The 13,903-nt window shown below is 39.8% G+C and overlaps 1 protein-coding gene across 3 annotated transcripts in view; it reads left to right on the forward strand.

Moving 5' to 3' along the window:
* rabgef1 (RAB guanine nucleotide exchange factor (GEF) 1) overlaps positions 1-5,379 on the forward strand; it is a 34,042-nt gene extending 28,663 nt beyond the window's left edge. For all 3 annotated transcript variants that reach the window (XM_072243704.1, XM_072243706.1, XM_072243705.1), the window contains exon 9: positions 1,232-5,379. In XM_072243704.1, coding sequence (XP_072099805.1) covers positions 1,232-1,630 — 399 coding nt within the window. In that variant the 3' untranslated portion in view covers positions 1,631-5,379. The remainder of the gene's footprint in view (positions 1-1,231) is intronic.
* Positions 5,380-13,903: the final 8,524 nt, after the last annotated feature.

Consider the following 13,903-nt stretch of genomic DNA (forward strand, 5'->3'; position numbering starts at 1 on the left):
AGGGTCTTGCGGCTTTTATTGTCAGTAGGCAGTGTTGTATAGGCGGGGCAGTTTGGGAAAGGAACTTTGTTTTGTGGATGCTTAATGTAATGCCCATTCTCTGAAGTGCGTCAGTGAAAAATCAATAATGAATTGGGGCTGATGCTCTAGACTTGAACTTAATGCAGATGTTTTCTCTGTATTGTAATGAGTAACAAGATTTGAGTAACTGTGGTCTTGAAGTTATGGGAACTTGTGTTGCTATTTTCTATGTGCTAGGCTGTACTCCTGTGGGATAGTATCCTCTTCCAAGTGTTATAATATCAGTATGGATATGTGTGTCTTGAAGCTTTCTTACCTTTCAATTGGCATATGCCCTTTTCTTAGGGTCTGGGATAGTGGCAAGCTAGATTGGATGGTTTATTAATGAGATACAGATGAGTTTTCCAAAGTGTTCCTTCAACGAGGTACCACGTACTTCTATACTTTGAATAAACTTTCTTTCTCCTCTCAGCATGATGATCATTGGTGTTCATGACAGTGCAGAATTATCTGCATATGTTGTAGCTATCAGAGTTGTTGGATCTCTTATGCCCTTTCTATCCACTATTTGCTCTTTAGTTCATGGATTTTATGTTAGATAATTGACCTTCACATGCCTGTAAAATTGTTCCTTTCATTCTCATCAAAGCATTATCACTGTTTTCTGGTATAGAATCCAAAAGTCTCTTCATGGGTGGACCAGGGACTCTGCTTATATTTTAAAATATCCTAATAAATGTAAGATTATTTCTTTAGATTTGAACAGTATTAGTTCTTTGACTTTCACAGCTTGGGTAAAAATATATCATTATTATTAAATTATTCTCTCCTAATCTAACTGCATAATAACAAAGATACAATAGTGGAAGAGTAATTTAGCCATGACATTTGGTAGTTTTTGGTCCTGAATGGATGACCTGATATCAAAATGTAAAACATGCACATCTTCTGGCGCTACAAATCAATTTTAACAATAGATTTAGTGTGAGATTCTTGGACCTAGCCCTGATTATTTGTTAGAATATCTGATATTGTTTGCATTTCATGTGTCCTTTAAAGTTAAGAGTAATCATTGCTAGAAGGATGGTGTTATGAAGTTTTGGAAATATTAAATATGCATGTATAGTGAATCAAATGCAATTGCCTAACATTACTGGTCTGAATTACTGCACTGTTATGCTATAATGCTTTTAAATGTCTTTGATTGCAGTGTTGTGCAGTTGCCTTTATTGAAAAGTTGGATGCTCAGTCTTTGAATCTAACGCAAGAAGATTTTGATCGTTACATGTCTGGTCAAGCATCACCGAAGAAACATGACTCTGAAGATTGGTCTCCCGAGGCGTGTGCAGGAATGAAACAAATGTGCAAAAACTTAAATCTTATTTCACAGCTGAATGAGAGGCAGCAAAGGATTCTGTCTGCTGCCAAACAGCTTGAAAAAGACTTAATTGATTGGAGTGAAGGTGTAACTAAAGAAGTTGAAGACATTATTGAGAAATACCCACTTGATATCAAACCTAGGGGCCAGTCAGTAGTGGCAATTGATTCTGACAATGTAGAAAATGACAAGCTTCCACCACCAATCCAGCCACAAATGTTTGTTGGCTGAAAGAACTAAAACTACAAATATGAGCAAACTCTATGCTAAGGTGTGTTCATTTCGAAGCTACATATTTGCTGAGAATTTGGAACTTAAATGTGACTTTCTATGTCAATACCTATAATTATAAAGTTATATCAGTACTTTTGAGGTAAAATAAGAATGTAAAATGCTGGTGCGGGTAAATAGCAGCCATTCAGACAGCACCTATAGAATTTGCAACTCCTACCTGACTAGCTGAGCACTTTTAGCATTGTGTTCCTATTGCAGATTGTGAATTACTGGAAGATCTAGTTTGTTCCATCTTTTTCAAACTAGAAAATGTCTGTTTTTTTACTTCCTGTGTTCTCTGCAACATTATTTTATTTTAATGCTATCATTGAGAATAATTATATTCAAGGATTCTAGTTTAAATTATCTTAAATTGTATTCTGTTTAATAATGCTTTTGAGATTTTCACCAGTGTTCTCAGTTTAGATTGAGTTGTTATAAAATAAGTAGCATTCTAAATATTCTTTTAATTATCTTAAACATAGATTTGTTATGAAGATTTTTAGTTTGCTCATTGCAGTACAGGTAAATGACTTGGCCATACAGGTTTTCAATATTTTAAAGGAGTAACCAACAAAAGCACAAAATGTTCATATTTTTATTTTCCCTCTGGTATTAATTAGAAAAAAAAACACATCAGTAAAACACACTTTTACGTTTCTTAATTTTAAAATTCAATCAGTGATACAGATGACTTGCTGGGAGGTTATTTTGATGTGGCCCAATTGATTGGATTTGTAGATCTTGAAATTGTAATGTTGAAATGCTCAATGGGCCATCTGCAATAATATAACTTGGACGTGGTTCATGGTAATTGAAATTCAAAATGTGTTCTGGTCTAGCTTTGATAGAGAAATATTTTAATTTTGAATACACCCAATTCTTTTGCAATTATTTTAGTCTTTAAATTGCATAACCATTTCAATAGTTTGATAACATTTGAATCACCAGAAGTTTTGTGTGTACTCATTTTTCTAGTCCCCAGAGTCTTACACTCCAATTGTATATTAATTATAAGAGTACTCACTGATTTAATATGTGTCATTAAGGACATCTTGTATTTGAGAAGTAAGATATATAGGCAGCTAATGAACTGTTCCATTACATTGGTTCCATGACTCCACAATTATCTTTTTAACTTGAGAATTATTTTTGTGATGACTTCCCTGTGAGCAAGTGGATGAACTAAATCCACATTATATAAATAGGGTGATTTGTTTGAGTTCCTAAGCTTCATTCACTCCAAAGTGATTTGCACCATATTGAGGTTTCTTTCAATGTTCAAGCCTGAGTGAGTTGGTTGCTGTAAATTGAAGTAGTGCAGAAGTTGAAAATTGACTTAAGTACTTTGCGGCAAAATTTTAACCAATTTTTAAACTGTTGGAGTGTGTGCTTTGAGTGCCTCTAAATCCCTTTGCTGTAATTGCTTCACTGTCAAATAGTGTGTGGATTTTTAATGCACACATAGTCACCACCTCAGTGAAGTGCTAGAAGTTTGTACAGTAGAATTTGTGGCATTTAAATCTTTCCCGACCCTCCATCTAACTTTCATATACAGGTTACTTATAAATTTTATCAAAATATTTTCTTGAGTTATCAAACTCCAAAGCAACTGCGTCCATTTTTCCCTTGTCAGGAAAATCAATGTATCTCTAGAAACTTTTTATTGAAAAAGAATACATTTTCATTTATACTTACGTGCTTTTTTTTTTTGCAAATCCTTGTAAATATTGAGGATTAAGCACTATTGTATGAAGTAACACTACTTTTTCTATGCCAGATGCACAAAATACCTTGATGAAGTGAGTCAATTCTTCCCACTAAAATGATTTTAAAAATTTATGTTGCATGAAATAAGAACTGTAAGCAAATCATTAATGGATTTTGTAGGATTTAACATTGTTTAGGATTTACAGTTTAGGGCCCTAAAATTATTGCATTTTAACTTGAAGTAAACTTTAATTTTATCACATATTTTACATGCTTCCTAATAATTCAGTAAACCAACTGAATTGCATTAGATTTGACATAGTTGTTGCCGAAGCATTAGACTGGTGTGTACCCCAAAACTTTGAGGATCAGACTAGCGGCATCTAGTACACAGCTTGCAGTCTTGACTATTTCTGTAATTTGCTCAAACTATTTATTTAGATGTTTTGAGATTAGGCACATGAAAGTAAAGGATAATGCTCCTAGTTTGTGAAGTCAGTCTTATTTGTCTATCTGTTGAATGGGTACCCAGTGGTAAATTATTTTTGAAATTTCACAATTCTGGTATTAAATTAAAAATCCAATGATGAATTCAGACCAGAATGACATACATTTATTGGAATAGCATTTCTTGGTGATTCACCTGGTGACTGTTCATGTTGTGTGCAATTCTACGGTTGGAATGCATGCCAGAAATAATAAAGTAAAATTAATTATACGATTAGTTTTTAGATAATCTTTTCTAACACTTCCAAATTAACTGACTATCCTGTGATTTCCTTAATTTTTAAGTGCATAATGCAGAAATAATACAAAATATGGAAAAAAGCAATCTGCATTTCTAACAAAACAAAAATCAATTTAACTTCCTTGATTTTACATATTTTAAGTGAATTAATAGCTTTGTCTTTAGATATATTTAACTCCATAGTTTACATCTCTCGGTTTAACAAATAATAAACATTAATTTATCATAAACTCGTGGCAGGACTCTTTCACTAACAAGAGTAATCTATCAAGACTTTCAGACAGTGACCCAAGATTCAGATTTAGGTAACATTTGGAAGATAAGAAAGGCAAGCTTGTACCATTTAAAATGGACAAGGAAAAGTGATGGGAAGATGCTTCTGTAATACAACTAATGCTGAAACTGGAAATACCTGTAATAACTGCCACTCTATCAGTTGCCATCTGAGTTAATAAGGAAGTGTGATTTCTTCCAACCCTCACACTTGTTTAAGCAATAGATTGTTTGAGCATTACTTGAACTTGCTGGCAGGTTTGTGAATGTTTGACAAGACTAATAATTTGCTTTTTCTTCGGTTGAAATAATAAGCAAAATGTATTGAACAGAGAATTGATAGATCAAATGGAACCAGGATACGTTCTAAGAAATTCTCAACAGGTTAGATAAAACCTCCAATATTTAAATTGATGGTAACAATTTTGCATCACAGGCTTTTCTAATACTCAAATTCCACTTGGTTGTTCAGTTACTAGCCATCCATTAAATAAAGAATTCCAAAGCAAGTGAGTTCCTTGGTATATCAAAGAATCTTCAAAAATCTGGTGCAATTTAAATTTGTATTTTTCTGCTGATTTTTATTGTAGAGTAAAATCAATGAAGTGATTAGAAATATATTGTCATCATATTGAACATGTCTTTTTATTTTTATCATCTTGTATAACTTATCTGCAATAATCTGTACAATTCCATGTTGAATGCATTTTTAGTGTCTAAATGATTTTTAAAGATTAAGCAAAGACATTTGCTTAAACGATTTAAATGCTACAGTCTGCACTTTGATTTTAAGATGTATGATAACATTTGTTTAGTGTCATTGTGGAAATGTTGGATACAATGTAATCTTTGGAATCCTGGTCAAACAAATATGGTATTTCCAAAACAAAATATTAAATGGAATTTTAGAAATGGATATGACTTAGTAAAGCATATCTTGAATGATCTTAGTAAATCTTGAATGAACATTTGCAGATTTGGGGTTTTCACCTTTCTTAACTGCTGTATCCTTTTTGGAAAGGGTCACTACAAGTTAAATTATCATTGTCTTCAAATCATTCTATCATTGATATCATAGATGGAATTTTTTAAAATCATATTTATGGGATAGGTAGGTGTGGATTTTTCAACAACCCTAAGATTCGTTTTCTTAGGGGTATACTCAATAAGTTTATAGAATAATAACTGTAACAGAATCAGTGAAAGACTGCAGCAAGTTGGGTGTCCAAGCAGTGTGCAGAAGACAATAAACTGTGCAATTAGAGAAAGTAATAATTATTAATAAATAAGCAATAAATATCAAGAACATCAGATGAAAAGTCCTTAAAGATCCATTAGCTGTGGGTACAATTCAATGAATGGGCAAGTGAAGTTGAATAACGTTATCCCATTTGGTTCAAGAGCCTAATGCTTGAAGGATAGTAACTGTTCCTGAACCTGATGGTACAAGAGCCTCAGGACGCGCATATCTTCTTGATAGCAGCAGTGAGGAGAGTATGTCCTGGACGGTAGAGTCCCTGATGATGATGTTACTTTCCTACGACAGTGCTTCACATCGATATGCTCAATGATGGAGAGGACTTCACCCATGATGGACTCGAACGTATTTACTACTTTTTTGTAGGATTTTACATTCCAGGGCATTAGTGTTACTATACCAGGCTGTGGTGCAATCAGTCAATATACTCTTTACTACGCACCTACAGAAGTTTGTCAAAGTTTTAGATGCCAGACTGAATCTTTGCAAACTCTTAAGGAAGTATTTGATGAGATGTATGCAACATCCTTGAAACTGGAGAAAATAAATTTATGAAGGGAAAACCCAAATTCTGAATGCTGAAGATTGGTGTAAGTCAAGATGATCTGTGAGCATATTTATTTAGAAAATACTGACTTTTTCAATTTAAAGTTATTTTTTTACTTAAATTCATCTATATGTCCTAGTAGACTAAGAGTTGGTAATTTTTCAAGTTTGTAGGGATGCTTTTGGGGACAGAAAAGGGGAGTTAGAGGACATGTTAGGGTTTAGAGACAGTAATGTGGTGAAGTTAAAGGTCAGATTAGGTTTGGGGACAGGGAGGTGGAGGAGTTAGAGGTCAGGCCTTTGCACTTGAAATTAGCAAAATAACAAAATAAGCGGAATAAGAGTAATTAGCATTCAAATCAGCAGTCAACAAAAAGATATCATCCATGTGCCTGGCTGCCTCTAACTAAAACTAACTAGGACAAAGCATGAATATGTAACTATGCTTATTTGCTTCTACCACTCCAACCCACATGATAAATTACTGTAACCAATAAAACATACAACACAAGATACAATACAGACAGAAAATAGATACATGGCTCCTATATCCCAGCCCCTTAAATATTACACTAATAGTTACAACTACATATTACAGAAATGGGAGGCATGAAATCTTCAAGGGCGTTAGAGGATAAATATCTTAACATTTATGCAAATGTCCTCTTTTTTTCTTCTTCAAGTCATGTAACAATCATCTAGGCCCAGGGTTACCAGCACTTAACTCATTACAGAGTGATCTTTACCACCAGTCTGTCAAGTCGGAAAGTCATGAAGCTTGCTGAGCTGTAGCTTCTTAAACCTCTGCCTCCTGTGGAAGACAGTTCTTGGTTGTATGCCTGTTCATACAGCTGGTCTCAGTCTTGATGTGCACCTGCCGCACAAATCCCCTTCTGTCTGGAAAGACTCTTCCCATGATCCATGAGTTTCAAGGTGCTGCGTCATCAACTATGAGGACAATGTCTCCTGGAAGGAAATTGTCTTTTTACCCGACCATTATAGATGTTCCCGTAACAGTGGTAAGTACTCCTAGATCCACTGTCCCCAAAACAAATTTGGCATATATTGGACCTACTTCCATCCAAGATGAGCATAAACATCTTCATTTTGGCATTCTCCTGTTGGTAAGATGGTGCGGTCTTCAGAAGCAACAGATGGTTGGGTGTTAGTACTTCCAAATTGTTGGGATCAGAGGATGTCTTAGTAATTGAATGACCTCTACTTCACAAAGGCGTGTATGAAAACCCTCTTCATTAAGATTCTGTACCTTCATGGTGGAATTGAGGACCTTTTGCACTGACCTGATCAATCTCTCCCATGTCCGTCCATACGTGAATCAGCCAGGAGATTGAAAATCCACTTAATTCCTTTCTGAAGCCATCACTGATCAGTGAATGATTCCACTTCTCCCCTTTGCAATTTGAGAATTCATCTGGAAATTACTTTCTTTAGCAAATCCCAATGATCTCCATTTCAGCCTTTCTGACCTCCTCCACAGAGAGAGACAATCTTGACCAATCTGACCTTTGGTCTTTTCAATCTCTCTCCTCAAAGAATATACCTGCTGTATTGACTAAAACAAAAGCAGGTTCTTGAATCTACAAATCCAGGCTACCGTCTTTCTCAGGCGGGTCCAAGATGAGAAGTGATGGATTATATGTCTTACTGCATCCACCTCCACTCCAATCTGCATATTTATCATACTTCCCTTGACTTCTGGATCATCTTGCAGGAGTTCTACAGAACAATTGGGATTAACAGGCCATTCATTTTTAGGCTGAAGTATATACTGAGGCCCTCACACCCATGTCTCATTCTTCAGGCAACACATTCTTCAGGAGTGTTTTCACCTTCAAATCTTTAGAAAAGCCATTATGCCGTGGACCCCTACATTAAGTGCAGGGTCTGTGGACCCCAGGTTGGGAACTCCTGCTCTAGAGGCCACATCTGCTGGATTGCTTGAATTGCTTACTTCTATTGAGATGCCTTTGAGACCTTAAGAATTTCTGAAACTCTGTTTGCAACGAAGGTTTAAAAGCTGGAAGTTTCGTTCTTGAAGTACGTAAGCCCAGAGTACTATCTGTCCAAAAAAACTGGGTCATGAAGCTGCATGTGCAATTCCTTCCTCCACAATGTGTCCATACAGCTTGCCATCGTAGCCACAATAAGCACCACACGAGGGATGGAAACTGACTTCAACTGAGCTACTATAGATTTTCCAATGATAAAAGCACTGTGCACCCGAGAGCACATGTTGTGCACCAACAGGAGAATGCCAAAATGAAGACATTTATGCTCAGATGGGAGAAGGTCCAATATATATAGAAACATAGAAAGCCTACAGCACAATACAGGCCCTTCGGCCCACAAAGCTGTGTGGAATATGTCCTTACCTGAGAAATTACCTAGAGTTACCCATAGCTGTCTATTTTTCTGAGCTCCATGTACCTGTCCAGGACTCTCTTAAAAGATGCTATCGTATCTGCCTCCACCACCATTGCCGGCAACCCATTCCACGCATTCAGCACTCTCTGTGTAAAAAAATTATCCCTGATATCTCCTCTGCACCTACTTCCAAGCACCTTAAAACTATGTCCTCTCGTGCTAGCCATTTCAGCCCTGGGAAAAAGCCTCTGACTATCCACATGATCGATGCCTCTCATCATCTTATACACCTCTGTCACCTCTCATCCTCTGTCACTCCAAGGAAAAAAGGCCGAGTTCACTCAACCTGTTCTCATAAGACATGCTCCCCAATCCAGGCAACATCCTTGTAAATCTCCCCTGCACCCTTTCTATGGTTTCCACATCCTTCCTATAGTGAGGCGACCAGAACTGAGCACAGTATTCTAAAGTGGGGTCTGACCAAGGTCCTATACAGCTGCAACCCTACCTCTTGGCTGTTAAACTCAATCCCACGATTCATGAAGGCCAATATAAACAGATCCCTGAGGCACTCCACTGGTCACTGACCTCCATGCAGAATATGACCCATCTACAACGACTATTTGCCCTCTGTGCGCAAGCCAGTTCTGGATCCACAAAGCAATGTTCGCTCGGATCCCATGCCTCCTTACTTTCTCAATAAGCCTTGTATGGGGTACCTTGACAAATGCCTTGCTGAAATCCATATACACTACATCTACTGCTCTACCTTCATCAATGTGTTTAGTCAAATCCTCAAAAAATTCGATCAAGCTCGTACAGCATAACCTGCCTTTGACAAAGCCATGCTGACTATTCCTAATCATATTATGCCTCTCCAAATGTTCATAAATCCTGCCTCTCAGGATCTTCTCCATCAACCCACCAACCACTGAAGTAAGACTCTCTATAATTTCCTGGGCTATCTCTACTCCATTTCTTGAATAATGGAACAACATCCGCAACCTCCAATCCTCCGGAACCTCTCCCGTCCTCATTGATGATGCAAATATCATTGCCAGAGGCTCAGCAATCTCCTCCCTCGCCTCCCACAATAGCCTAGGGTACATCTCTTCCGGTCCCAGTGACTTATCCAACTTGATGCTTTCCAAAACCTCCAGCACATCCTCTTTCTTAGTATCTTCATGCTCAAGCTTTTCAGTCTGCTGGAAGTCATCCCTACAATTGCCAAGATCCTTTTCCGTAGTGAATGAATACTTTGCTTCAGTATTAAGTACCTCTGCTATCTCTTCCAGTTCCGTACACACTTTTTCACTGTCACACTTAATTGGTCCTACTCTCTCACGTCTTATCCTTTTGCTCTTAAAATACTTGCAGAATGCCTTGGGGTTTTCCTTAATCCCGTCTGCTAAGGCCTTCTTATGGCCCCTTCTGGCTGTCCTAATTTCTTTCTTGAGCCCCTTTCTGCTAGCCTTATAATCTTCTAGCTCTCTATCAGTACCTAGCTTTTCGAACCTTTCGTAAGCTCTTCTTGACTAGATTTACAACAGCCTTTGTACATCATGGTTCCTATACCCTACCATCCTTTCCCTGTCTCATTGGAACGTACCTATGCAGAACTCCACGCAAATATCCCCTGAACATTTGCCACATTTCTTCCGTACATTTCCCTGGGAACATCTATTTCCAACTTATGCTTCCAAGTTCCTGCCTGATAGCTTCATATTTCCCCTTACTCCAATTAAACGCTTTCCTAACTTGTCTGTTCCTATCCCTCTCCAACGCTATGGTAAAGGAGATAGAATTGTGATCACTATCTCCAAAATACCCTCCCACTGAGAGACCTGACGGTTCATTTCCCAATACCAGATCAAGTAGATCCTCACCTCTTGTAGGCTTATCTACATATTGTGTCAAGAAACCTTCCTGAATGCAACTAACCAACTTCACCCTATCTAAACCCCTCACTCTTGGGACATGCCAATTGATATTTGGGAAATTAAAATCTCCCACTATGACAGCCCTGTTATTATTACACCTTTCCAGAATTGGTCTCCCTATCTGCTCCTCGATGGCCCTGTTACTATTGGGTGGTTTATAAAAAAAAAACACCCAGTAGTTGACCCCCTTCCTGTTCCTAACTTCCACCCACAGAGACTCCGTAGGCAATCCCTCCACTATAGGCATCCGTTAGTCTCGTGACACCATGGATTTGTGCATTGGAAGGTTTCCAGGATGCAGGCCTGGGCAAGGTTGTATGGAAGACTGGCAGTTGCCCATGCTGCAAGTCTCTCCTCTCCACGCCACCGATGTTGTCCAAGGGAAGGACACTGGGGCCGATACAGCTTGGCACCGATGTCGTCGCAGAGCAATGTGTGGTTAAGTGCCTTGCTCAAGGACACAACACGCTGCCTCAGCTGAGGCTCGAACTAGCGACCTTCAGGTCACTAGACCAATGACTTAACCACTTGGCCACGTGCCAACACTAACTTCCCTCCATAACTTCCTCCTTTTCTACGGCTGTGACACTATCTCTGAACAACAGTGCCACACCCCCTCCTCTTTTGTCTCCCTCCCTTTCCTTTCTGAAACATCCAAGGCCTGGCACTCGAAGTAACCATTCCTGCCCCTGAACCATCCAAGTCTCTGTAATGGCCACAACATTGTAGCTCCAAGTACTGATCCACGTTCTAAGCTCATCCGTTTTGTTCATCATACTCTTTGCATTAAAATAGACACATCTCAAACCATCGGTCCGAGCGCGTCCCTTCTCTAACACCTGCCTATCCTCCCTCTTGCACTGCCTCCGAACTTTTTCTATTTGTGAGCCAACCACCCCTTCCTCCGTCTCTTCAGTTTGGTTCCCACCCCCCAGCAATCCTAGTTTAAACTCTCACCAGTAGCCTTAGCAAATCTCCTTGCCAGGATATTGGTCCCCCTGGGATTGAAGTGTAACCCGTCCTTTTTGTACAGGTCACTCCTGCCCCAAAAGAGGTCCCAATGATCCTGAAATCTGAATCCCTGCCCCTTGCTCCAATCCCTCAGCCATGCATTTATCCTCCCTCTCACTCTATTCCTATACTCACTGTTGCGTTGCACAGACAGTAATCTTGAGATGATTACCTTTGAGGTTCTGCTTCTCAACTTCTTTCCTAACTCCCTGCAGTCTGCTTTCAGGACCTCGTCCCTTTTCCCGCCTTTGTTGTTGGTACCAATATGTACTATGACCTCTAGCTGCTCTCCTTCCCACTTCAGGATATCTTGGACGCGATCAGAAACATCCCAGACCCTGCACCTGGGAGGCAAACTACCATCTGTGCTTCTTTCCTGCATCCACAGAATCGCCTGTCTGACCCCCTAACTATAGAGTTCCCTATCACTGCTGCCATCCTCTTCCTTTCCCTGCCCTTCTGAGCCTCAGGGCCAGTCACTGTGCCAGAGGTGCAGCCACTGTTTCTTCCCCCAGGTAGGCCATTCCACCCTCCCAACGGTACTCAAGCAGGAGTACTTATTGTCAAGGGGGACAGCTACAGGGGTGCTCTCTAGCCTCTGACCATGCCCTTCCCTCTCCTGATTGTTACCCACTTATCTGTCTGCCCAGGCCCCAGTGTGACTACCTGCCTATAGCTCCTCTCTATCACCTCCTCACTTTCCCTGACCAGACGAAGGTCATCAAGCTGCATCTCCAATTCCCTAGCACAGCCCCTTAGGAGCTGCAGCTTGACACACCTGGTGCAGATGTGGCCGTCTGGGAGGCTCGGCGTCTCCAGGACCTCCCACATCTGACACCGAGCACAGGAAACCAGCCTCACTCACATACTTCCTGTCTGTATTCTACGCAGGCAACCTACCTCACCTCAACCCGTTAACGCTGAAGCCCCATTGAGCCAAAGCCTTCCCACTCTGTCTCCCTCAACTCTGTCGCCCGCTCCTCAGACGCCTGCTCTATAAGGCTGTCTGCCTTTAAACTCTTCTCGCTGTTCTCACTGGCTGACTTCCACATGCTTGCGCAGTCACGCCCTGATCAAACTGCTGAAGAAATAACCGTCTCCCTTTAACCTGTTCTCACTTTTAAACTCTTCTCTCTTTTCTCTCTGGCTGACGTCCACGCGCTTGCGCAGTCGTGCCCCGATCAAACCGCTGAAGAGATATGCCAAGCAAGTTTTGGAAGCTAAGTCAAGGAGTGATACCATAGTCAAAGAACATATATAATGATCAGGTAAAAAACACAATTCCCTCCCAGGAGACACTGTCCATAGCCATCTCCGCTTGCATCTGCAAAGCAGTGTAACACTGCAGCAGTGATTTTTCCAAATTCCAGAAGCTTCAAACATCTAACAAACTTGAAGTCTTCCAAATGACAGAGATCTTCCAGCCAGCTTGTCCAACTCATGAGCTGGTATAGTGTCATCCCAGCCAAGTTCTTTCTTTCCTAGCAGAGAGCACCACCAGACTCAAGGATCATAGCTGGAACTAACTGTGGAGTGGATCCCCCTTCTGTTGAATGCTCTATCTTGGATTGTGATCTTAAACTTGAAAGTATCCAACTGAATGCACCATTGCACACCAGTACTCCCTCCACTGAAGGTAGATCTTGATCCAAACACTTCATGTCTTTCAGTCTTTGCTCTTCTGATATCACAGCTAGCACACCATGTCTGTTGTTTATCCACTTTGTGAGTTGAAAAGTGCCTTTCGCACAAATGGATACACGGCCATGGTAGAGAGACACCACTTCTTCCTCACAGGATACTAACACAAGGCAGTCATCAACATAGAAGCAAGGCAAAATCTTATCCATCATTTTGAAACTGAACTGTTCTTTATTGCCTTCTGCACGTTTCCTAAGAGCAATGTTGGCACAGCTTGGTGATGAAGTTGTTCCAAACAGATGTACCACCATTCTAAAGTCCACCATATCTTGACTGAGGTCACCATCAGGCTATCAGAGAAACCTCAGCTGATCGGCATCTTCCACCGGTATTTTAACCTGATGAAACTTTGATTCAATATCTTCCATAATTACCACTGGTTCTTTTCTGAATCTGGTTATAGTTACAATTAGTGAGCTGGTAAGACCTGGTCCCTGTGAAAGCCAAGCATTAAGTGATATTCACTGAAAAGTCACTTCTGCAGTCAAATACAACACAAAGTTTCCCTTTTCTGGGGTGATAAACTCCATGATGTGGAATATACCAGACATCTCCATCACTGCTTTCCAGATTACCTGCTGACACACTTTCGGCATAAGTGTTGGAGGTGACATCCTTCATGAAAGCTGTGTAGTCAGTGTGAAATGACAAATCCTTTT

The sequence above is a fragment of the Mobula birostris genome, chromosome 25 (genome assembly GCF_030028105.1).
Source record: "Mobula birostris isolate sMobBir1 chromosome 25, sMobBir1.hap1, whole genome shotgun sequence".
NCBI classification, from domain to species: domain Eukaryota; kingdom Metazoa; phylum Chordata; class Chondrichthyes; order Myliobatiformes; family Myliobatidae; genus Mobula; species Mobula birostris.